Below are 26,070 nucleotides of genomic sequence, written 5' to 3'. Positions count from 1 at the left end.
GGTCCCCGGTTGGTAGGTTAAGAACACATTTCCCCGGTTGGAAGGTTTTACAAGTGTGTGTGTGTGTGTGTGTGTGTGTGTGTGTGTGTGTGTGTGTGTGTGTGTTTTGTATAACTCTGACAAATATATGTTGTATATGTAACAACTTTAATGAATGAATACATTGTAGTATATGTCTATATACTTATGTACAACTCGAAAATAATCCTGAATGAATATGCCTTTTATGTTGTATGTTTTATGTATGAACATGTAACTGGTATCAATGTAAATAACATATATGGAAAAATAAATGAGAAAAAAAAAATGTTATATTGAACAAAGCCCAAGGGTGTGTAGCAATAAAGGGACTATTTTATCGAAAGTAGTATACATGAGGTCTTTCTTAAACAGTTTTGAAATGCAGTCGATGAAATGAAATTCCTTTGTTCCATTTTAACAGGATGTAAATACAGAAAACAAGAACAATGCATTAACTATCAATGCACTCGGAAAAGCAAGAAACAAAGATATTTGATAAAAAATATATATATTAAAAAAACGGAACACGGTCTAATTTCTGAGTTAAATTTTGCTTCGAAACTTATGTATATCAATCATTATATGCACTTGCTAACATAATTTTGCACCTTTTTACATATAAATAAAATGCATTTACAAACAAAACTATAACGTATCAAATAGTCCTAAATACATGTAATTATAATGTCAAGAGAAACAATGGCATAAAAAACATGCCTACGTTGTGTTTAAACATGGAACCTCTAGTAAAACTATCACTCTAGTAGATATATCAAAAGACGACTCATTATTTGTTATATGAACAACGTTTTTTAAACGTTACGAAAGCAGTACATTTTCCAAATTATCGATTAACATATTTATTAACACTTTATAAGTGTTTTTTCAGTTCATTTTTATCGACAGGAGAACCGAACGTTATAAATTGTTTGCAACTCTAAATTGTAATATTGTTAGTTCGAAACAACGCACACCATCATTTTTACAATATAAAACCCTTTTTAAAATGTCATTTGCGTGAATTTTTTGGAACGCAGTAGCATGAAATAATAAACGATGCTATTTGATATGTCGTGTCGGACAAAAAAATGACAGAGTTAAACAACTGCTTGCAAAGCGGTCACAAAACACAGTAAAACACGTGACAAAAACAGAACAGGAAGTTTGTTTCTGGATTTTTCCAATATGATGTTTCCAGGAAGTAAATTGGAAGTAGGCTCAAAAACAGAGTTGATACCGTCTTATTTGTTGGAGAACAGCTCATGACTAATAACCATCCTGGTTTATTCAGGTGTAGCTGTGTGTATACATGTACATGCATTAAACGAACTAAAACAGGTAAATTGAGAGTGGGGAAACACTTGTCGCCCTTGGGTCGTCAATGAATGTACGAATGGCGTATTGCTTTTAATGATTTGAGAGCCACGTATAGACTACGAAAACCAAGCTACGAATCGACATGATGAAATGCTAAAATAATAGTTATATCCTAACTTTGGTTGTAAAGGTGATGAAAGCATATATCAATCATGTGTCATTGTAATTATTGCAAATTTTTTATTTCGTTATTGGCTCAAGTGTTCATAGTGCGAGTATGAGATTTATGCTCAATTAGAGAATGTATCAATCGTTAACTAGAAGGGAATTAGCTCAAAAATGTATAAACTTAAGTTCATCTTGAATCTAGAGGTTGTAATCATGTTTTTCTTATAAATATCAAAGAACTGAGTTGTTAATTTGTAATGTAATTGAATTTTATTCTTCTTGTTCTTCTTCTTATACAGCACTCCTTCTAAATGGAAGATTTTGTACCGGCGCCTTTTGATTGAGGGGTGAAAACTGTACAAAAAGTGCTCAGTTGGGTGTTAGTTTAAAATTATTTACCTTGTGTTTACATGTGAATAAGGGGGACAGTGACGGCCACAGGAGTAAGGGATTCTCTTTCAAATATGAACTTAAACGTTCTGAGATAAATGGTTATTTGCATGTGTGTGTTATGTGACGAATTCATGGTTGACTATGAGGTTCGGCGCGCCTTTCAAACGCTGTAAACCCTGATTTCTTTTGATTGACAGTTCACAGACGGTGAAACAGGCTGAATTATGTGTGTGTTTAATTTTGCGCTCCATGTATTTTCATGTATTTTATAGACTATTCGGCCTTTAAGGAAAGATTCGTTGATGATAAAACTTATTTCTACCCTAATTATGTTTCTGGATTTTAATTATTCCTTTAATGAACTTCTGACCATATGCACTTCCGACCTTCAACAGACAGGGAAGCTTTTGGAATGCTAACTAATATAATTATGTTTATTGGTTATACAACAAACGTAGACACTAAAACCCATTCCTGTTCATTCAATAATACATAATTTGAAACACCTATGCTTAATTTGACTCACAGAAATACCAATTAAGGCCACTCCTTCGACTTATGGAGACGTCCTCTTGTAGTTTAACATAAAGGCAACCACGAAACAGGTTCCCATTAGTACGTGTTTTATTTTTTTATTTTGTGTTTGATACTTACAGTCACTTGGGTAAGATCAGTCAAATACGTTGATTTTTCACAAACATTTAAAGAGAAAAAGGTCAGGGCCCGTATTCACCAAACAATTCTTAGACTTAAGTCTAAGAATAAAGAAAATTCTTCAAATTAGAATATTCTATAATTTCTTTAATTTTGAGTCAAACTCTGCAGTAAACATTTCTATCTATATTATTCTTCATAAAGACCATTTTATTAATTACATAATCACCAGTGGAGGCCTGTATATATTCAAACACTGAACACATTTTTCTTGGTTCTAAGTCTATTCTTTATTCTTAAGTCTAAGAATCGGTTGGTGAATACGGGCCCTAGTTGGTAGGTCGGTCTTATTTATCGGGACGGGATTTGTTTACTATACATGAGTTATTTCACACTTGAGTAGGGATGCGCAATGGCATTAATCTTCCAGATCACTATAATGCATTCAATTTTGTTATATGTACAATAGTATTGAGCGAATATGATTAAATGTAACTTAATTGATCAAAACTGATCATTCCTATAAAAAAAAGTAAAGGGTAGGAACGACAACTTTGGATTTCTCTGTTTCAGGAGAAAAAAAAATATTTTGCACCTCATTACAGCTGAAGATTTAAAATGGTCCGTGGTGTCAGATTGTGTGTTTGATAATTGTTAGTGCTGTCTATATCATCTAACTAAAGATTTCCTGATCATCGCATGACTTATCGTTTTATTTCATAGAACTCATTCACAATATCGATTAAACTGAAACGCAACCCTAGATATAAGGACTATTTTGCAGACATTTAAGTACCTAACCGATTAACGGTGCAATTTTGGAGTCCATTATGTTGTCAAAATATAATTAAGTTCGTGATTACGTTCACGAGTTTGTGCGTTTCATAATACATAAATCCATCTCTGTGGGTATAAACATTTTATTTAATTAAATAAATAATAAACATAAAACTACACAATCTTTGAGAACAATATTCATAAAAGTAAATATTTTGCTGACATACATGCCGTCAACAATACGTTCTATTATCACAGAAATCTTACACATACTACAAAGTGATACTCATGTGTATAAAATATTCATATACGAGATGCACAGCAATTGAAACAGACGAGATAAAAATACAGAAATAAGATCAACCAATCAGTCCTGATTGTTTTGTATCATTCTATAAGACATATAAAGTAGAAGACAGTAAGTATAAAACATATACTAAGTAATTGCTGGAAGATTAATCTATTTAAAGAACGTTTGCTTTTTATGTTATAATTTTACAGTTTAAAATTTAGCAGCAGAATAATTATAAAACTTAATCAGGTTACATTGATTTTCAACACATATACATCCTTTAAAAGTGGAAATATGTTTAACAAACTGCTAAACAACAACAGGTTGCTGCTGTATAACTTAATACAACATAATCATGGTGAACGTGTGAGCGTGAACGTCATCTCATCTTAGAACAGGACACGGATGTATGCATACATGGTTGCTGACTGGTCTGAAATATATACAATAATGATGATGGTCAATTTTGACCAATAATTTTTAGCCTCGCTCGGGGAAAACAGACTTTCCGCCTGTATAGTATTTTGCGTTTAAAGGAAGTGTCCTCTTTGCGAAAATCCAGTTATAACGAAAAGTGTCGTCCCTGATGACCATGTGCACACTATGCGCACATGCATTAAGCAACGTTTTCCCAAAGCGCGTCTCATATGTAAATGCAAGTGTTCCTATAATGTAGACAATGATGACTATAAAATAGCAATCCAAATCATAAAATGATTTCGTTGTCTTGTAAAACATCAAAGATTTATTTGTCAGTCAAGAAGAGTTAACATGCGGATAAGAAATAAAGTCTAAAGGCTTTACCCATGCACTTAAGTACGTCGTATATTGCGATAGATCCAAGTGTGATTTATACTTGTGAACCCCTTTCACACTATGATATAAGTTTGGAAGACATGAATCTTGGAATAAACTTCCCTTTTAAAACAAAATTGCTTTATTATCAGTTTAACATGTTAATTTTTGTAACAAAATATACGTTAAATAGACCCCTGCATATATATTTGCACGATTCAAATTGATTTTAGTACAAAACATTTCAATGCATGTTTATGACAAATTACTACTGGTTGTATTGCCATCCTAGTTCCAGTAAGCTACATTACCATTGGCTGTATTACCGTCCTAGTCTCTGTAAGATAGATTACCATTGGTAACATTGCCTTCCTAGTTCCAGTAAGCTACATTACCATTGGTTGTATTGCCTTCCTAGTCGCTGTAAGATAAATTACCATTGGTTACAGTACCCTCCTAGTTCCAGTAAGCCACATTACCATTGGTTGTATTGCTTTCCAAGCTCCTGCAGGAGGGCGGTAACCCATTGGGTGCCCATCTTGTCTGTGAGTTGCACGGCCTGTGACATGGCGAAAGTAAATCCCTCGTAATCAGCCCGTATATACTCGCCCTTGTGGAAGTCGTTACCGCAGTTCCAGCCCCACTGGCATACATCCGCTAAAGGACGAGGAATATGCATTAACGTACAATAGGTATTTCTGTAAGCGTGAATGGTATCATACGTTTGATAAAGCGTTTCGAAAACGACAATGTTGTTTATTATGTGCAAATGCGTTTTTTAATAAACGTGATTTTAGAGCAAATTAAGAATTATCACTTTTTAAATCTACACTATGCTTTGATGGCCTGCATATGCAACATACCGAAACATTTTGACTAATGATGAAGAGGTTTAAGAATTATTCAAGTAAACATTTTTGGGTAATACATATATATCGGTTTTTATAAATATTGGCGGCATGAGAGTATTGCCGGCGGACGCACAAAACATGAAGGCGATCATGACAACAACGAGGTATTTGTACTCCGGTGTGCATAACCATTACCTTCATGTTTTCCTGACTCGCATTTTATCTTCCCTTTTTCGCTGATATAAACGAAATCGCCATCTCGTTTGCAAACCCAGGTCAAGGGTTCTCTGTAAATTAAAAAAAAAAAAATATATATATATATATATATATATATATATATATATATATATATATATATATATATATATATATATATATATATATATATATATATATATATAAGTAAAAAGTGATACAAAATAACAGAGAAACAAAGTGAGGAAGTGAGTGAGAAAGAGTGAGTCATGGAGCGGGCAGGCAGGTGGGCGAGCGGGCGGTTTTATTTAGGCGGCCTGTTAAGGCGGACGTGCTTTGGGATGGCGGATCGGTGAGCGGTTGGCTTTGGTTTGTTCGTTAATTTTGTTGGATGGATAAGTCGGTTGTGATTATGGAGTGATTATGGATGAAAATAAATAATCAAACCTGGAGGGGCATCTTTCTGCCGGGCAATGGAAATCACTCAGCTGTACCCAGGTTCCGCTACCTCGTTGTGCATGTGACCTCGCCCCTGTAATGTCATTGAACTTATGCAAATACGTAAAGCCTAACATATTAACGTAGGTCTTATTTTAACATATAAAAGATTGTTCACAGTAAGACATCTTTAGAATCGACGATATAAGTGCACAAGTGAAATGAAATAAATAGTTATGAGTATGAGTGGTTTTTCTAATCAATACGAAGTATATTAATTCTGGATAATATAGAGGATATTTGTTGGATTCGTTGGATTATCGATTTTAATTCACGAGTGATCATATAAAATATATTTTTCTATTATCACGAGTGAATTAAAAGCGATATTCCACCGAATCCAACAAATGTTCGTTTTATATTATGCATTTTCGCCGTTTATATACATTGTTTAAGAGTTTAACTTAAGAATTTCGCTGGGATAATGACTCATTTCGTCATTTCACAGTAAACAGTGAAAATTATCGATATTTTTTACTGTTAATTTTCACTGTTTTAAACAGTGAAATGATCAGTTTTAATTCACTGATGTTTCTCTAAACCACCGGAAAGCATAAAATAAAAATAACTATCGATGATAATATTTAATCAGATTGATAATCTTCAATTAAATGTAAATAAATGTTGAAACCACTTTTATGTATTAATTTTTACTTCAAACAATAACAACTAAAAGCTAGCTATGTACCATAGTCCGACTTTTTACTGGATTCTCTATATGGCCCTAAATGATATTCGGAATCGTCATCATCTCCGCCAACATAGCGACTGAAATTTAGATATTATATATTATAACTTGTAAATAATCTTCGAATACACTGAAAGAAATGATAGAAAGAAATCAACAAATACCATTTTAAGATAGTATCAATTATATTTTATTATTTAAAATTATTTCAATTTTCAGATTTATCAATATGTGTATTATTTTATTATTAGTATCATCATATTAGTTATAATAACAATTATTACTTTATTGTTTTTTAAATAATAATAATATTAAAATTAGCATTACTAATATCATTAAAAAATAAAATAACACTATAATTATTATTATTTCTTTTATATTTGTTAAATAAGATATAATATCACAATTGACATATGTGTTTAATGCCAAACTACATTTCCATCAACCGTTGTCTCATCTGAGTTGACTATTAATAAAAAAGCATTTTCGAGTACGTATGTTTATAAATCATGTAAACAATAAAATTAAAATAATTTAAATACAATGATTTGATAGCAATACACACACATCAAACTGTTACCTGCTCATGATGGCTAATTAAGAAATACGAGGAAATCTGTTGAGTTTAAATCCCGCTCGATTCTCTCTTGTCACGTCCCCGCGTGCCACCTGAATACTGAATGTGTTCGATATGTAAGCAGCGGAGTTTATAATGACAAAGAAATGACGTGTACAAGTACACAGAGAATAGCTCAGGTGAGGAATCCCAATTATCTTACAACGTAATCGCAATTAATTTACGGTTCTTCTTTTTTGAAAATAACAAAACATAAAACACAATTCTGGGAAAACCGTAACGCAAAGGGGAAGTAAATCAATGGGAAAGTAAAACACGACACAAGGGCCAGAATACAGCGTGGGATTTATTTTTTTTAACAAATTAAAACCTTCCTGGAAAAACGGGTTTCATGGAAAATACAGGAAAGACATTGGTAGTGTAAAACGCAACACGATAGCAAACATTGTAATCGTGAGAACAAGCACTGTGTGTATACAGTGTGTGAGTTACCCACGAAATGACAACCCCACGTTGACCGCGCTCGCAGTGCATTGTCTATTTCATTCATGTAGTTTGTTTTTGCATTACATACATTTTTTTTCTTTTTACATATGCGCATCTCTGTTACTCTTAAGTCTTTAACAAAATGTGATTCTAAAAGTTCCCAATAACTTTCTTATTATATAATGCGTTTCTAGAGATTATTTCATTAAAAGTCAAGAGCCTTCCATTTTCTTTTAAAGGCGCACATCGACGGTGTTTCGCCATATTTATGTTAATTGAAGACGAAGTCCAAATTCCCTCTTGTTCGGCAAAAATTTATCCAACAACAATGTTACATCAAAGGATAATGAAGAAATATAATACAGAATGCCAACATATTTTTCTGTCGTGGCTCTGCACGATTCGAACTCACACCTCCAAATGGATGGCCGACATCAATAAGACTATGCAAAAGTTCTGATATCGATAAAGAACATGCATGAAGAGATGCTTAACCTATATTTAATTCAAAGCGATGTATGTACCAGTACTGGTTTTCCCGCGCTCGCTTAACTGTAAGGCTGCATTATGTCTGGATCCGGAGTGTGTCCAAGCACTCCGCCTTAAGTTACTACTGTAACTAGACGACCGAAAGTTGGGATTAACATTGTATTGTATCTGCATGACACTTTACGCACATGCATTAAGCACCCTTTTCACAGAGCACTGCCCATATGCATAATTGATAATTGCGTGTACCAATCACTGCGCTTATCGGTTTAACCTAATGATTTGTTATTTAACCACTGTGTGTACAATACAATCATATATTTTGACGAGTACACACCCGACATCCCATATTTTAGGAGCCGATAGGCGAGTCCCATACGAGTATACCAGCTTTGTTCGAGTCTATGCCACCATATATTACAAATGTAAGAGATCACAGCCCACGTCATGTCAATAGATTATTCAAATTTATTTCAGGCCAATAAACCACATGCGTTTGAATTTATGTACTCATTACAAGACTGCTTTGCAAAGGAAACGATTTACAGAGTTCATATGACAACTCATTCTAATTATTGCCATGTCAGAGTAGGCAAATATGGGCCGGTATACAGTTTTTGTTGTTGTTTACTTCGGTAATTAACAAACCGTAGTACACTGCATTTTCTTAATTGGTTTGTTCTCATTTATAGTGCTGATATAAATCCACATGTTTTATAGTTGTAAAGTCGTATACATATTCTTGAAGGTGTACACCGTACAACGCTACATCTTTCATGCTGTGAATTTTGAAATACAAATGTGTCCTGTCAAGGACAGGCTAATCTGGGACGACACTTTATGCACATGCATTATGCCCAGATTTCTCAGAACAGGACTCATATAATCAAAGGTTCTATTCATACAATACAGTCTATTTTTTTGGACATAGCAATAATAGCTATACGTATAAACATGTTTAGAACATTTTTGATTTTTTTTATTATTTGAAGAAGATACGACTCTACAATATGCACATTATATACTTGCCTTAAATTAGTACGTATCGGTGCTAAAAATAGCTGTTTATTTTTATTATGCATGCCTTTATAGTTGCATATTCTTTCATATAAATGTTAAATCTATATTGCTTAAAATAGTATATGTATATGCCTGTTTGTTATTGGCAACTGTTGATTATATTGTATATTATATGTATGTGTACCTATAGGCTTAACGCCTAATGTATTCTGAAATAAAACCTAGTAATGCAGACGCACGCCCAAGATTCAAACTAAATAGACATTGTTACGCGTATAATCATCAGACTTCTGCCATATTTTAATCGAGATTGGGTCGTTAATGTGGCCTCTTGAGTGGTAACAATAACGCATGTGACCGCGTTTTAAACTTGGCCTGGATTTTGTCAAAAGAATACAGTAATTTATCATTTAACTGACTTAATTTGATAAACATAAAAATAACAAATACAATTTCAGCATCGGCACACACAAAAGGGTCGGCCGGATGAGTGGAAACTAACACACAGCAAGAGAATGTTATTGTCGAGATTGATGCAAATACCCCATTTCAGCTTCTTGAACATTTAATACTTAGCATAGGCTCAAAAGGCTCACACAAATATAATTTAAGAAAGCTTTCTTTGCGCAATAGAAAAAATAACCACGTTAACTTCATATGTTGCCAAACACAATGCTGCTCGGACGAACAGGCGTTTTCGGCATTGTGTATCAAATTGTATCATCCGAACTCATATAGCCTATGGTTATTTCAATACTGATTTCTGTTCTCTTTCTGAAATTAACCCCTTGAGAACGAATCAGTTTGTTTTAATGTTTCGTCAGTGTTTATGTCTATTTCTCAGTAGAATAAGCACGTATTGAACATATATAGCTATCGATCGATATTTTACTTTATAAAAAAGTGTCATATACGCTGAACAATACACATAACAGTTATAAAAGGTTGTAAAGAAAATGAATATTACAGTGAACATTCAGACATTTGTGTATGCCACCGGAAGGGTGGCATATAGTTTTTGAACTGTCCGTCCGAAAACTTTAACATTGGCCATAACTTTTGCAATATTGAAGATAGCAACTTGATATTTGGCATGCATGTGTATCTCATGGAGCTGCACATTTTAGTGGTAAAAGGTCAAGGTCATCCTTCAAGGTCAACAAAAACAGTGGGGCAATGAGGGGGGGGGCATTGTGTTTCTGACAAACACATCTCCTGTTTTCTTACATAAACTGATTAATGATAAATTAAACGTAAGTTTTATACAACATGGACCATGTAATTGTAAAATATATTGCCGTAAACGCATACGCAACAAGCAATACCTTAAAATGGACTAAGTTGGCCCTCCCAGACTGGGGATCTAGCTTGAAATGCTGCAAAAAGACAACAAAGCCTCAACTACAAGAGCTTTTCTATTTTATTACTTTACAAAACAACAACATGGTACCATGACATAAACAAGGTGATAAAAAAGCATGACAATAGAAAAGAAATTTGAAATGGTACACGCATGTCCACATATGTTACATGATTTAAGTGCGCTTTTGCTGGAATAGTAATGAAAATGATCACTAGAAAAAATGATGTTGAGCAAAAAAGTTGTACATTTTCTATTTCAATGCTAATGACATGTTCAATAAAATTATACAAAAGCCAAGAAATTATCAGATTTTATACAGCCTTTTACATGTCTTCCCACTAACGATTCAAACTACCATCTCCTTTGGTGGATTTCGTTTTAGAAAACGTATTTTATTCAAAGTAATGACATACAATATCAAAACGCCAATACAATAATGAAAAAGCTGAAATAAATGCATACTCATGTTATAATAAGCTAAATACATTATAATAAGAAAAATTCCCGAGATCTTCACATGTCCACTAATACCATGTAACTGCTTACAAAGAACTATAGTTGTTGTGATGTCCCAGTGCAGTCACCCATGTTTGACTCTCGTCTTCATTAACTGACACAATGGACACACCATGTTTGACTCTCGTCTTCATTAACTGACACAATATACACACTACACAATGGACACATGTATAACAATTACTTTCACACAGTTACTGAATATTGTTCGTTGGCGCTTGATGGGATGACAACTATTCACATGGAAACATGCAATTATTTCAATAAATAATGTTTAAGAATGTACAGAACAAATGCATGAAGCTGAACAATAACATCTCTCAATTTATGAAAAGCACTGTCCGTTCAGTTGACAAAGTCTGTATGATGTTCTATGATACCATAGCCGCCCGAATGCAAACATCCTACAGGTGGCTGTGCTCTTCTAGACATATGGCCCCAGTTTTGCTGTCCCCTGCAGGGGCTGTGCTATTCCAGACATATGGCCCCAGATTTGCTGTCCCCTGCAGGGGCTGTGCTATTCCAGACATATGGCCCCAGATTTGCTGTCCCCTGAAGGCTTATCTGCAATGAGAGCAAAGAGACAATCACATGATTTATGTGTATATGACCCAGACATATTACTTGCTCGCAAAAGCATGCTCTAGTATTAATGGCATGTGAAAGTAGAAACTGTATACATTGCAATCCATAAGATTATTCAGGAAGAGACAAGTGTTCACTTAGGACAATGGGCAGAAACACAACATTCTGGTAAGAAACAACTTATTAGTTTCCAATATTAGAGATAACTGGGTTTGTTAAAATCAGAATGCTTCAAAATTAAATGGCATTTTAAGATACTGATTATTTACATCAATTCATATACAAATACAGAAAATCTACAGCCAATACAGTTTTGAACAAGAACAGGCTTAAAAGAACGACACATAAAACAAATTGTTCACTTATAAAGTAGCTCGCATTTGTGAAGATGAAACCCAAGTGCCGAGACAATGAGTGAAAATAAATCATCAAAAGGGAAGCATTTAAAAAAAATAAAAACAGAGTTGTCTGTTATTGGTAAAAATAGGGTCAAGCTAAATTGCTTTTATCCCAAAAAATCTGTTGAAGCATGACTTTAAAAGTTTAAATGAAGTGTGTGTTGATTTTTTTATAAGATTATACTGTTAGAAATTTTGTTCTGTCCTAGCAAAAAAATAAATAAATATATTTGTTATGGCATTGACAATTTGACAGAGATTAATTAAAAATATTAGTGTAGTGTTATATTATTAAATATAAGCGGCTGAATAAAACTGCACTATAATTATGTTGTAATAATTGTACCCAGTATGTGTTTAGGAAAACTGCATTATTTAGATACAGTATGACTAATAACTAGCTCTACATTTAACACTTTCCAACTCAGAAGCAAAGTGAAAATGGCTATAAGCAACCAGCATAAAACCAGAACAGCCTGCGAGTAACTCACTGTCTGTTAAGGTTTCAACCTGTTTGCTGCTCATCAGTAGCTAGGGTTTGGAAATGAAGCCTTTAAAACTTGAATACAGTAAAAAAGGTCTTTAATTAAATGTAACTTTTTATGGAACTACAAATGCATGAAAATACGTATCTATGTGGTTAAATGTTAAATGTCAAATAGAGCATGAAGAATGAACAACATAAAGTTTGCTGCAAGAAAGTTATCACTACGGCATATATAACCCTTTCCCACTTAGAAACATATTTTGAAGTGTTTGTAGTCTCTTAGAAAGTTATATTTAATTGAAAAACTTTCTTACTAATTCAAGTTTTTAAGGCTTCATCTACAAACCTTAGATACTGATGAGCAGCAAACAGCATAAAACCTGAACAGCCTGTGAGTTACTCGCAGGCTGTTCTGGTTTAATGCTGTTTGCAAATAGCAATTTTCACTTTGCTTCTGAGATGGAAAGTGCTAAAATAACTTCAAGAAGGTCACATGCAGACCATAAAGAAATATGACAGTGGCTGTTTCTATCAAGTACGTTAAAACATATTATAATAAAGGAAACACTTATTGGGGCAAGTTTGTGAATAATTTCTTAAACAATATCTAACAAATACAAGACCCTGTATTAGACAAGAGATCATAATGATTGTGTTAATTTTCAGGATCTTGCAAGTGCTTTTATTTTTTATTTTTTTGTAATGCTATTATTATATAAGTTAATATTAATTAATATTTATTTATTGTTTATTAGTCATGATAAACTGGTTGGATATATAAACTTATGGGTTATCGGCAATAGTATACGGCTGATACCACAGGAAATGATTTTGTTTAACAATTAAACCACATAAAAATGAAGGGAAGTAAATTAAAGTATATTTTGAGTAAGACTAACATGATTATATATTTGAATTATTTTGGTTGACAGAAATATCTGTAATAGCAAATAAACTTGTGTCTTGAAAACAAACAATTGACATGATAATTTTTTAATAAAATAAAAATTTGCAACATTAAACTATAAATACAATTATACTAAATACCTTCAGAGTATTCCACACAAATCTGTTAGATCTAACAAGTTCAAACAAGTAAATAAATTTCGCAAATATACTTTTTGCCAATATAAAGCCATATGAAAAATCTAGCACAGACACTATTAAAAATATGCATAATAATGTTTAGTGAAATAATAATAAACACAACCAGATATAATTATATGTTATATACATATAGAAGGACATGCACTAAAGGCTCTCACAGTGTCATTTCCTCAAAACTTTGTCAGTGAACTTATTAACTAGGAATTCAGAAAAGTAATGAGAACTACTGTATAGAATTTCCATTAAAAAATATATATATAATGACATATCAGTTACAGTGATCAGGTTTACTTTTGTTTATAAATGTTCAAGATGTCTTACATCAAAGACGTGGACTTCATATACCCTCAGTGCTTGTCCTTTTAAACATAGTCCTAGGGTCTCCATAATATGCAGTCAAACTGTTAAAAAAAGCTTGTCTAAATCTACTGGTACATGTATGTCACAACACAGCAAACATTTCCTAAAGCTACACCTCCATTGATACATACCTACAGCATGGGATGTTACTGACCAGATGCTAAAATGAACAGGTAAAACACATTCACTTGGTACCAACATTTAAAAAAATGTTAATGTTCACAGGAACACACACACTATATGTATTTTATAAAATAGGTATGCAAGCTTAATGTTCAGTAAGGGGTAGATAAATATGTTGTATATGGTTAATAATTAAAAAATTCAATATGTTTATATTTGATAACTTTGTTGTTGGTTTTGTTTGTGTTTTTGTATCAATTTTATTTACCTCAACAGACCAAACATCTATGCACCGATAATATGTACTTATAGAAATATTATTGATTTATATTTGCTCTTTATTTTAAAAAAAGCTCTATAAAAAAAACACATTCTGACAATAAAAAAAACACATTAAATATCAATACTGTTACAATATCCTGACAAGCTGGCGTCGGTTGCTCATGCAGTGATGCCATATCAGTTGTCAAGCAACCAAAGCATATACCATACAGTTTATATATGGTCTACACACTGAATACCACAAAACAACAAAGCAATGCCCTTAGAAATAGGTTAATTCAAAATCTCCAAAAGCATTGCACAAAAATAAAAAAGTGCTAAATGGAAAAATAACTGACGATGCTTAGAAAAGTAAGAAAATATATCTTGGCCAACAAACAAGAGAATGTTCACAGGAAGAGATGACTGAAACTGAACAGAAAGAGTTTGTGAAATATGTTGGAGCATGTGATAAGTCAGTCTTTACTGATGCATATAGCATTTAATAAATGGAATATTTTGTTTCATTGCCGAATGATTAAATCAAAATATGCTTATGTTGAAAATATTTGTATTTCAAATTATCAGATTTTCATACAATATTCAGAAAGTGTTGAAAAAAATATAAATTTATAAGAAATTTTAATTATACTTACCAAATAAGTTCATAATGGAGCCAAGTTAAAAACTAAACAGACCAATACTCACATATAAACAGAAAGAAGAAAGAAGATTGTGACTGACAATATTGATGCAATAAAGAATAAGAAAAGAAACAACAATACTTCTTAATGCCTCCTCATGCAAATATACAAAGAAAGCCAAAAATACAGCTCTTGACAAAGAGAATGGGTACCAGTTAAAGGCTACATCAAGAGTGTTCAGCAGCCAACCCCCAGGGGGCGCTACTGATGTTGAGACGACACGGGCGGCTGTGGCCCTATAGAATCGAGCCCCAGAGAGCGGGCGATTTCGGAGCTCCAGAATGCGGGAACTTCGCCAGCCGGTCCGGGTATTGGCCCGAATAGCCCGTGCACCGGATGCAGAGGAAAGCCCAAGTCTAGAGAGACTTGCCAAGAAATAAGGGGGAAATAATGGTTATATGGTTTCCATGGCATTATAGGCAGTAGAAATTATGGAGAAAAGATGTTTACCTGTATGTTTTAACTATATTTGCTCTTGAAATAGTAAACAGAAAATACTGTAGTTATAATGAAGAAAACTGAGTTACCATAATGATACCTTTTGAATCACACAGCTTTAATTGTTACAAATTATTAAACTAAGAGTTATGTACTCTTTATGATGTAAAAAGAAAACAGCTTGTATAATTATCAATCATGCTCTAATGATATCAGGGAAAAGATGGGAAATCATTTTACAACAAATGGTTATTCACATTTAATATTAGATACTGAATAGTTGTTTTTAAGGTTTCTTAACCAAAAACAATAACAAAATGTCTTCAAAACAATAGCTGCAGCTATATTTTGACAATAGTGGATTCATGAATATATCAACAATTCAACAGCATACTTCCAAAAAATAGTAAATCATCATATTTAATTATAAATTCCAACATATTTTACCAAGTCTGCATCATATATAAAACAATAACAATGCTGAAGGCACTGTAAACATGGGCAAACCGAAACAACACATCATCAAGGTCACCGAAAACCTAACACCTTCATATCCTATAGTAACAGACAAACCCTAACCCATTCCATACTGACATTCCAGGATCTGGGTTCATACAAACATCTTACCTCTACATATGTAAGAAATATTGCCCCACCACTAGGAAATTCTTATGATTGATCTGTGTCTAAATCTTAAATAGTAAACCCTTGGTTCAATAACTCCTTTTCTACAGTACAACATATTAGAATAAAATAAGTTGAGGTGTTATATTGGAAACTTCCCAAAGCGGGTAAATACCAAAGTCAGTTAATAATTATTTTAAAGATGATAAAGTAAAGCTAACAGCTAATGGAAAGGAGAAATTGAGAGAGAGATTAATAAATATTTTTTTTGTATCTATAAGGTGACCAAATACCTATAACAAATATTCACAGAAATCGATATCCGAGTTGAGACTGAGACTGGTATCTTTCGTAGTCGTGGGGCAAAGACCTAAGATATGTCATGTGTTCAAGTCTACTCACCAGGTGTGCTAGTGGCAGAGCGATGTCCAGACATGTTGGGGGTGCTTGCCCCAGGTCGTACTCCACCTGCAAAACAACAACACAAGTGTGTGTACAAATCTAATTGAGCAATCACTTAGTTTTTTCACCAATATTTGAATGGGGGCTGGGCCAGTGGATTGGGAAAATTGTGTAGGTGCAAATTTGTCTTCCCTTTTTATGCTTACAAATTTGTTAAAACTGACCGTACGTGTTTTCAGTTATCTACTATGGTTCAACTTACAGAGCTGGATAGGTAATTCAACTAAAATAATAATGTTTACAATTATTTTTTTTAGTTTTTAATTATGGAAAAATATACTTTTGGTGATTGAGAATATGGCTGAATTTAAGCCCAAACATGACCAGAAGAGCCCCATTAACATGGACCTCAGAACTGTGCATTCACTTAAACAGAAATTGTTAGATCATATCCACAAAATGATCAAAATAGTAACGAATACAGACTTTTCAATACACTAAAATCAGCTTTTGCAATAAAGTTCTCCTAGTTTTTTTACTTTTGAGTTAGAATCAACAAAAAATAGTTCTGCCCAATTAAGTGCTTATATTTTGATGGTAAACATGTCTAACATGGTGATATGATCACAATACCACCTAACACAAAACCAAAAGAAGTTTGTTTAAGCTGACTATAGAATGAGGTAAATTTTGGGAAACACACTAATGTGGAGGTACAAAGCTGACTGCTTTAAAATCAGCTCATAATCGCATACCCTATCAACTAAAATAATCCGATTAAAACAAAAATAATTTAATGCGTCAAACAAATTTTAACATACCATATCAACTATAATTATCTGTTTGAAACTAAGACAATTAAAAGGGTAAAAAAATGTTTCTACATTCCCTATATACTATCATTGTATGTTTGAAATTATGATAATTTTAAATTAAATGGATCAACAATAGTTTTTACACATCATATCAACTTCTCTTATCTGTTTGAAAAAGAAATAATTAAATGATCAAAAATGGATCAATTGTACAAGCCAGACATACTAGAGGTGGATGGAGCAGGGCTGGGGGTGGCACTGGTAGCTGTGGTGGGCGGGGCCTGACCAGGGTTGACAAGGCGACCCAGGATGCTACGCTCAGACATCTGCAGACGCTGGCTGACCGGCGGGACTCGCGCCAGCGTGGCAGGCAGCCGGCTCACGTCCTGCTTCATGTCACTCAGCAGCTCCTCCAGCTGATTCAACACTGTAAAAGTAAAGGCTCAACTTTATAGTCGGATTATTAGTATGTACAACAGGAATATTTTTTATTGTTACTAATTCTGTATATCCATATACCACTAAGATACGTATTTGTAGTCACTTCGAAAGTTTAATTTAATTTAAGACATTTCTTACTAAATTATAGTTTTAAAGGCTTCATTTCCAACCCTTAGTTACTGATGAGCAGTAAACAGCCTTAAACCTGAACAGCCTGTGAGTTACTCGCAGGCTACTCTGGTTTTATGTTGGTTGCAAAAGCCATTTTCAATTAGCTTCTTATGGGGGAAAGGGTTAAGCAACTGATCAATCTCAATATTTTCCATGAACTGTTGAAGGGAGACAACTGAAAAAAACTTGTTTTCCAATCACATCAAACTAAAGGAAGGGCCAAGGTTTGATCCCCACTGTAACACAATTTCAAGATCTCTGAGAGTGCTGAACTAGTTGTACCCAGGAAATGACATAGAGAGTGCTTCAAGGTTTTCATGCAGTGATTAAATCAAACCTGGTGTTTAGTTTTAAACAAACACTCAAAATGTACTTTTTTCATGAACAGTTCAAGGAAAGCTACTACAACAACTCCTGTTTTATCATTACATCCTGGAATGGGAAGGGTGCCATTGCAACTCTGAAATCTCTGTCAAAATCTCAGCCAAACAGACTGAGCACTGTTTTGATTCACCATACAAATTGACTTTAGACTGCTTCACACAATACATTGGTTTTCAATGCAATGATGCAATAAAGCGTAAATGGATAGCTCTCCTAGAGCAAGTAATTTTAAACAAGTAGCCAAACTGTTTGTAGCTCATGTAAAAATGTTTGCTTTTTAATTTACAAATAATTCTCTATGAAAATACGAAATATTTCATCAGCTTTTCAGAGATTCTAGTAGCCTTTTTGAGAATTGTGTAGCTATTATGAGATGTTTGTAGTCAATTGCTATTTCTGGTTACCAAGAGTGGCTTACGTAGAAAAGCTTTATACTTCAAAACAAATCTTTATATTATGAATCATTGCTTTTATGCTTGTTTCCAGCCTAGAACACCTCAGAAAAGTCCAGTCACTTTTCTTGAATGACACTTTTTGCCTTAGCTGAATTTTTGTCTAGAATAGACTTCTTATAAACAAATAACATCATAAAAGCCTAAAATGTTGTCTCTCATTGGCCTGACAGGACGGCAGAGGCTAATCTAGGATGACGCTAAAAAAAAACATTGCTTCTTTACTGCATTAATTTGACTTTTCCAAGATGTCCCAGGCAGGATTCATAAGGCAGAGTTTTTCAGAGAACAAGGCTAAAATAAGAACCAACATCAGGACAAGCCCCACCTTTATGCAGCACGGCGTTGGCGGGCTTGTTGCCAGCCAGAGACTCCTTGGACAGGTGCTGGTGTGACTCTGCCAGGCACTCGAGCTCGGCAAACCTTGTGTTGAGCGCCATGGCCGGGTGTGAAGGGTCCTGGGTCAGGTTGAGGTACGCTGCCCGCCGCAGCTGCTCCTCTATCACCAAGGCTTGCTCCAGTAACTGGGGGAAAACACACAAGAAACCTTTAGTCAAATCCTATTTATTTTAGCTTGATTTTATCGAAATCCTATTAAGGCTTATTGACACTCTAGAGTCTGTTTCCTGAATTGAAACTTTACTTGGTGTCTTTTGGGATAAATCCAAAGAACGCTCCCACAGTGAGGATCGAAATGGTGATCTATTTCATTACAGTCTATTCAGGGACGCCACTTTACACCTTAACTCAATTTTGGCTGAAGAGACTTTGTTTAAGCAAACAGCATAAAACCTAAACAGACTTTAGCTACTCTCAGGCTGTTCATGTTTTATGCTGGATGCAAAAGCCATTTTCACTTTGCTTCTTATGGGGGAAAGGGTTAAGCCCCATTTTCCAAGATTGAGGCTCACATAGATTCAGATTTTGTATGTAACTCACTTTGAATCTGCGAGCCAGGAACTTGTTTTTGATTTCCAGGAAGTTACCCTTGCCCTGTTCAGACAGGAAGGGTTCATTGATGATCTGGAACCTTGAATCATTCTGAACATCCTGCCAGCGACCATAACCATGACTACACCCTCGTCAAGGATTTATACGCAGAGATGGAAATCAAGTTGTGCAGAAGATGTAAGCTTTAATTTCTTGGTTTGAGTGACCATTATAATTTTAACCCAAAGGCAACAATTTATGTGTCTGGAATTTTCTACAAAATAAAAACCCACTTGTCCATGGAATCTGGAATGCAAGTTACCACAAGGACTTCAATAAATAGTATTATATTTTATGGTCTTTAGTGTTTGTTTGTGTGTGTGTGTGTTTAATATCTAATGCAAGCTTATTTAACATAGCAACAAAGCACCAGACTTCATGTAATTTGTATATATATATATATATATATCCAGTTTACAATCCAAGGATACGTGACAAGGCCTGCCAGAAGCCAGTAGTCATGACGACGATGCCACACTTCATGTTCACGGCTCTGAAAACAACACCATTTATGTATCAATAAAATTACACACCTTTAGTGCTGTTATAGTAGAGGATAATCTTAAAAGGACCTTTTCACATTTTGTTAAACAGACAAAATTGCGAAAAATTGTTTCAGATTTGTAAATTTTCTTTGTAGTTATGTTTTTTGCAAGGAAACAGTAATACTAAACATTTACCTTGCTCTAAAATATGCATCTTTTGACAATTTAAAAACCTGTAAATTATTAATCATTACAAACTCAAAACGATTGCATAATTTTGAAAGTTCTGTAGTTATTGTTATATTTTGTGACACTACCAGAATTGCTTATATGTGTCTTGTTATGTGAAAGATGGGCATAATGCATGTGCATAAAGTGTCGTCCCAAATTAGCCTGTGCAGTCCGCACAGGCTAATCAGGGACGACACTTTCCGCCTAAACTTGATTTTCGGTAAGGAGGGACTTCCTTGAAACTTAAAATGCCATTAAAGCGGAAAGTGTCGTCCCTGATTAGCCTGTGCGGACTGCACAGGCTAATCTGGGACGACACTTTACACACATGAATTAAGCCCAGTTTTATCAGAACAAGACACAAATGAAGTATAAAATGCGTAGAGCCATGTCAGCAGGGATGGACAGTGGTTTACGCGCTTTTCTTTAACTCCAAGAGTCAGTGGTTCGAGCCAAGGTGTGGATAAGGTTTTTTGTATACTACAACTCTTTAGTTCTGATGCTTACATTTATCAATTTAAAGTATTTATTTACAAGCTTCAAAACATGCACATATTTGTGAAAAGGTCCCTTTAAAATTTCACTGTTAATAATTATTCAATAGGCTCCTACTAATTAGTAACTTTGAAAAGACTGTGAAACGTAGATTAACATATTTAGACAATTTTGATTTCTAGTATAAACAATTTTGACTTGATTGTTTTAGCAATATATAAAGTCTCTACTAGTTAACAGTCAATTTTTTGCAACAAAGTTAAAGGCACATACTGTGTAACAATTTTGAATTAGCTCAGAAGGAACAAACCGAACATAAAAGAAAACAAAAGACACAAGGGATTATACAGTTCAACACTTGAGTCTGCTCTGGAGAAAACAGGGTTTAGTCCATATTAGTTAAGTGTCGTCCAAGATTATCCTGTGCAGTCAGCTCAGGCTAATCAGGGATGACACTTTACACCCTAACTGGATATTCCCTTAAGATTTCCTTCAAACTAATTCCATAAAGCGGAAAGTGTTGCCCCTACTTATCTAGGTGCACAACATTATGCACATGCATTAACTCTTTGAATGCTGGGAAATTTGTCTTCTGCTAAAATGTCGTCTGCTGAATTTCTACAATTAGCATTTTCTTCGATTTTTTTCAAAGAATACTATCAGAATAGCAAACAGTTTGGATCCAGATGAGACGCCACGTTCTGTGGCATCTCATCTGGATCCAAACTGTTTGCAAAAGCAAGTCTCCATTACATTCACCACCACTCAGCAAGTGTATACTACCTTGAGTAGCGCCCGCTGTTCGTTCTGCCAGAGTGTATGCAGCTCAGTGAAGCCCCCATCTGCAATGTTGAACATGAACTTCTGGTTGGTCTCTTCCTTCTTGGCGTCCTCAGACTTATCTCCGGTCTCCTTGCCACTCTTCTCATCCTTAACATCTTTATCTTCCTTGTCCTTGTCACCTTCGACTTTAACCGCAGCAATCTCTCCTTTAAAATGGTAAATTTCTCACCTTTAAATTCAGTGCTCCAGATAACATGCGTATATGCGTAAAAACGAATTGAATTTCTTAAATAACGATTTATATTTAAAATCTTTGCGTAAAGTTAAGCATTGAAAAAATAAAACACGAATTTGAAATTTTCAAACGTGCGTAAAACTTTCAGTAGCAAATTATATACGGTAAACATTTCATCCCGGTTCTGACTCGTCTAGACGCTCAATTGAAACTACAACTTTAAGTCAACGCCACTCAAGCGTTTGCTGTGCAGAGGAGCCACACCTAAGAACGGTCGAAAGGCCAAACGGTCTCGATTCTGTTCTCCTAGTATTGCAGGCGAGTCATTACTGTTTATTGTACCTTTTTAATTACACTTATCGTAATTTTTATACTCAAGTTATATACTGTATACCTATTCAATATGTCATGAAAATTAAATGTTCAATACAGTTTTTGATATGACTTTAACGGCGACCAAAAGGTCATTATGACCTAAGCCGAAGTGTCAGTGACCATTTTACATAAAAAAATATAAATGGCCGACCGAAGCGATGTATCGAAGCGTGGAAGGCAAAAAAAAAGCCATTTCAGAGTCTAAAGTCCATGCTGCATGCATTCTTTCAATTAGAATCAAATACTCAAAGCATGGTTTCGTCATTAATTGATCAACTTGTAAGCTCTGGCGTAAATGACTGTGAATCTAAAGCACAAAAAAACATTGAGGTTTAGACCGGAAAAAGCTGTCCGATTATGCGAAAGCATGAAATGGAGAAGGAAAGCCAGGATTTTCCAAGACTATAAACCAGAATGTTGAATTGTTGATGTGTCAAAAACAATGAATAATCAAGAGCACCGCCTTGCGGGTGCAGACCGCTCATCTATTTTTTTTTTTGAAGGTGAAGGGACTCTCATTTTCAATCACAAAGGAGGGAGGGGTGGAGTGAAGAGGGGTGCATTGTGTGGGGGTGTGGACATTTATTACATTATCTTCCAAAAATGCGAAAAAAAGGAAAAAAAAATCGGGGGGTGGGGGTGGGGGGTGGGGGTGGGGATTCTTGGGTGCGATGGTTGGACGGTATTTCAAACATAAAATAATAAAAATAAATATTTGTGTATTTTAACCTTTTCAAAAAAAAATGTGTGGGTGAGGTGGGGGGTATAGTTTGAGGGTGTGGTGGTCATTTGTGAGATGATCTTAAAAAAAAAAAAAAAAAAAAAAAAAAATAGGGGGGCGGGATTCGGGGGGGGGGCACGGGCGATGGTTTGGGGTGGTATGTCAGGTAAGAGTAGTTTTGTCAAAGTATCAATCAAATCTAATCATAAATAAAGAAGTTATGGCAATTTTAGCAAAATTTAATAATTTGAGAGTCAAGGTCATTCAAAGGTCAAGGTAAAATTCAACTTGCCAGGTACAGTAACCTCATGATAGCATGAAAGTATTTGAAGTTTGAAAGCAATAGCCTTGATACTTAAGAAGTAAAGTGGATCGAAACACAAAATTTAACCATATATTCAAAGTTACTAAGTCAAAAAAGGGCCATAATTCCGTAAAAATGACAACTAGAGTTATGCAACTTGTCCTTTTACTGTAACCTTATGATAGTTTGCGAGTGTTCCAAGTATGAAAGCAATATCTATGAAACTTTAGGGGTAAAGTGGACCAAAACACAAAACTTAACCAAACTTTCAAATTTCTAAGTATAAAGGGCCCATAATTCCGTCCAAATGCCAGTCAGAGTTACATAACTTTGCCTGCACAGTCCCCTTACGATAGTTAATAAGTGTTGCAAGTATGAAAGCAATAGCTTTGATACTGTAGGAATAAAGTGGACCTAAACACAAAACATAACCAAATTTTCAATTTTCTAAGTATAAAAAGGGCACATAATTCTGTCAAAATGCCAGTCAGAGTTACATTACTTTGCCTGCACAGTCCCCTTATGATAGTTAGTAAGTGTTGCAAGTATGAAAGCAATAGCTTTGATACTTAAGGAATAAAATGGACCTAAACACAAAACTTAACCAAAATTTTCAATTTTCTAAGTATAAAAAGGGCACATAATTCTGTCAAAATGCATGCCAGAGTTATCTAACTTTGCCTGCCCAGTCCCCTCATGATAGTAAGTAAGTGTACCAAGTTTGAATGCAATAGCATTGATACTTTCTGAAAAAAATGGACCTAAACGCAAAACTTAACCAAAATTTTCAATTTATTAAGTATAAAAAGGGCACATAATTCAGTCAAAATGCACGCCAGATTTATCTAACTTTGCCTGCCCAGTCCCCTCATGATAGTTAGTAAGTGTACCAAGTTTGAATGCAACAGCATTGATACTTTCTGAGAAAAGTGGACCTAAACGCAAAACTTAACCGGACGCCGACGCAGACGCAGACGCCGACACCGCACCAAGGTGATGACAATAGCTCATAATTTTTTTTCAAAAAATAGATGAGCTAAAAATAATTTGGTAACATATTGTTAAGAATTAATTTTATAAATAGGGGGTAAAATAAGAATTAATTTTTAATATAGGGAGTAAATAAGAATTTGACCAAATTATTATCTGGAGCTCTGTTTAAATTGATTTATTTCTCAACTTAACATGGGTCAAAATCTAACTTTTAAATTTGTCTATTTCCCACCTTTAAATCTGTCAGTTTGTAATGTTTAAAAAGGTCCATATCTCACAATTAAAATGGTCAATTTCTCACTTTAAAAATGGTCAACATTATATTATATATTATATAATATAGTGAATATGTAAATGATATTTTTTATAAAGAAGGATGTTAATTCAATTGCACCCTTCGTAATAAGTGTAAAAACAATTTCATATCATGAGAATTGCGCCATCAACACAATGAAAACACAAAATAAAGATGGTACATAATGATAATCATAAACTCTTGATTTGACTTCAGTCAAAGTATTTAGCCATTTAATGATTAAAAAAAAATACAGAAAAAATAAATCTTTAGACCATTGCAGCTAAGGGCATGTTTTACATTAAGACCAACTCTCAACTCAAAGTCATTCACTGTTGAAGTTACAGAAAACAAAATCACGCATAAACACTAAAACTCTTCATACATTTTTCCTGTACGAAAGAAATAGATCACATAAGATATGAGCACCTCTCTGGGGAAAATGCACACTGCACAGGCTTATCTGGGACAACATGTGAGGCATTAAACCCACATGCACACAGGCTAATCTGGGACAACATGTGAGGCATTAAACCCACATGCATTAACTCTATCAGTGCGGGAACCGAATTTTGAAGGCCTTTGCAAACAGTTTGGATCCAGATGAGACGCCACAGAACGTGGCGTCTCATCTGGATCCAAACTGTTTGCTTTTCTGATAGTATTCTTTGAAACAAAAATCGAAGAAAATGCTTAGTTTAGAAATTCAGCAGACGACATTTGAGCAGACGACAAATTTCCCAGCATGCAAAGGGTTAACCCCATTTTCCTAGAGGTAGGCTCATACAATTGCCTGATGTATCCCAAAGCCTTAAGTGTCAGCTGGGTCTTTCATGCTGCCATTCTATAATTTGGGACTTCACTGTACCACACGCTTAAATTCCCCCAGGCGTATTAACATGGGGTCTGATGAAGCAGTGGAAGGTAATAGGTGCTGATTTGAAATTAACTTAACATGTGAAAATCTTCAAACAATTTAACAAACTATGAAAATATGGAAAAACAAACTTCTTTAATAAATTGTTACAATTGGATATACATTAAGTCATGTCTAACATATGTATGGCACTGAAAATAATATTTAAACAAGAAATGTGTTTGTGAGAAACACTATGTCCCCTTCTGCGCCGCTTTGAATTTTATTTTTTTACCTTTGACCTTGAAGGATGACCTTGAACTTGACCTTTCACCACTCAAAATGTGCGGCTCCATGAGATACACATGCCTGCCAAATATCAAGTTGCTATCTTCAATATTGCAAAAGTATTCATAAAATGAGTGATTTTGGCCACATATATTTGACCTCTGACC

The 26,070-nt window shown here is 34.3% G+C and overlaps 2 protein-coding genes across 2 annotated transcripts in view; both read right to left on the bottom strand.

The window, feature by feature from the left end:
- Window positions 1–3,457: 3,457 nt before the first annotated feature.
- On the bottom strand, window positions 3,458–7,390 carry LOC127842229 (uncharacterized). The gene is made up of 6 exons (XM_052371645.1): window positions 7,230–7,390; window positions 6,650–6,729; window positions 5,911–5,995; window positions 5,464–5,555; window positions 4,897–5,074; window positions 3,458–4,055 (listed from the first exon to the last, which is right to left on the bottom strand). Coding segments are annotated over exons 1-6 (444 nt in total). The 5' UTR covers window positions 7,238–7,390; the 3' UTR covers window positions 3,458–4,054.
- A 3,233-nt stretch (window positions 7,391–10,623) lies between these two features.
- LOC127840434 (chromodomain-helicase-DNA-binding protein Mi-2 homolog) overlaps window positions 10,624–26,070 on the bottom strand; it is a 64,924-nt gene continuing 49,477 nt past the window's right edge. The window contains exons 36-44 of the mRNA XM_052368849.1: window positions 21,837–22,042; window positions 20,274–20,335; window positions 19,792–19,924; window positions 19,181–19,376; window positions 17,631–17,831; window positions 16,590–16,655; window positions 15,278–15,490; window positions 14,169–14,197; window positions 10,624–11,664 (exon numbers count right to left, since the gene is read on the bottom strand). Coding sequence (XP_052224809.1) covers window positions 15,327–15,490; window positions 16,590–16,655; window positions 17,631–17,831; window positions 19,181–19,376; window positions 19,792–19,924; window positions 20,274–20,335; window positions 21,837–22,042 — 1,028 coding nt within the window. The 3' untranslated portion in view covers window positions 10,624–11,664; window positions 14,169–14,197; window positions 15,278–15,326. The remainder of the gene's footprint in view (window positions 11,665–14,168; window positions 14,198–15,277; window positions 15,491–16,589; window positions 16,656–17,630; window positions 17,832–19,180; window positions 19,377–19,791; window positions 19,925–20,273; window positions 20,336–21,836; window positions 22,043–26,070) is intronic.

This window comes from Dreissena polymorpha, chromosome 8 (genome assembly GCF_020536995.1).
Source record: "Dreissena polymorpha isolate Duluth1 chromosome 8, UMN_Dpol_1.0, whole genome shotgun sequence".
Classification (NCBI taxonomy): domain Eukaryota; kingdom Metazoa; phylum Mollusca; class Bivalvia; order Myida; family Dreissenidae; genus Dreissena; species Dreissena polymorpha.
Note: the sequence above shows the minus strand (reverse complement) of the source record. Positions and strands in the feature narration are given on the sequence as shown.

What these genes read in the sequence shown, in the direction of transcription:
- LOC127842229 (XM_052371645.1), bottom strand. An exon ending in GCAGAAAGATGCCCCTCCAG is followed by an intron (nt 5,556 to 5,910) that starts GTTTGATTATTT and finishes TTTAATTTACAG; the next exon opens with AGAACCCTTGACCTGGGTTT. An exon ending in CGAGTCAGGAAAACATGAAG is followed by an intron (nt 5,075 to 5,463) that starts GTAATGGTTATG and finishes CTCGTCCTTTAG; the next exon opens with CGGATGTATGCCAGTGGGGC.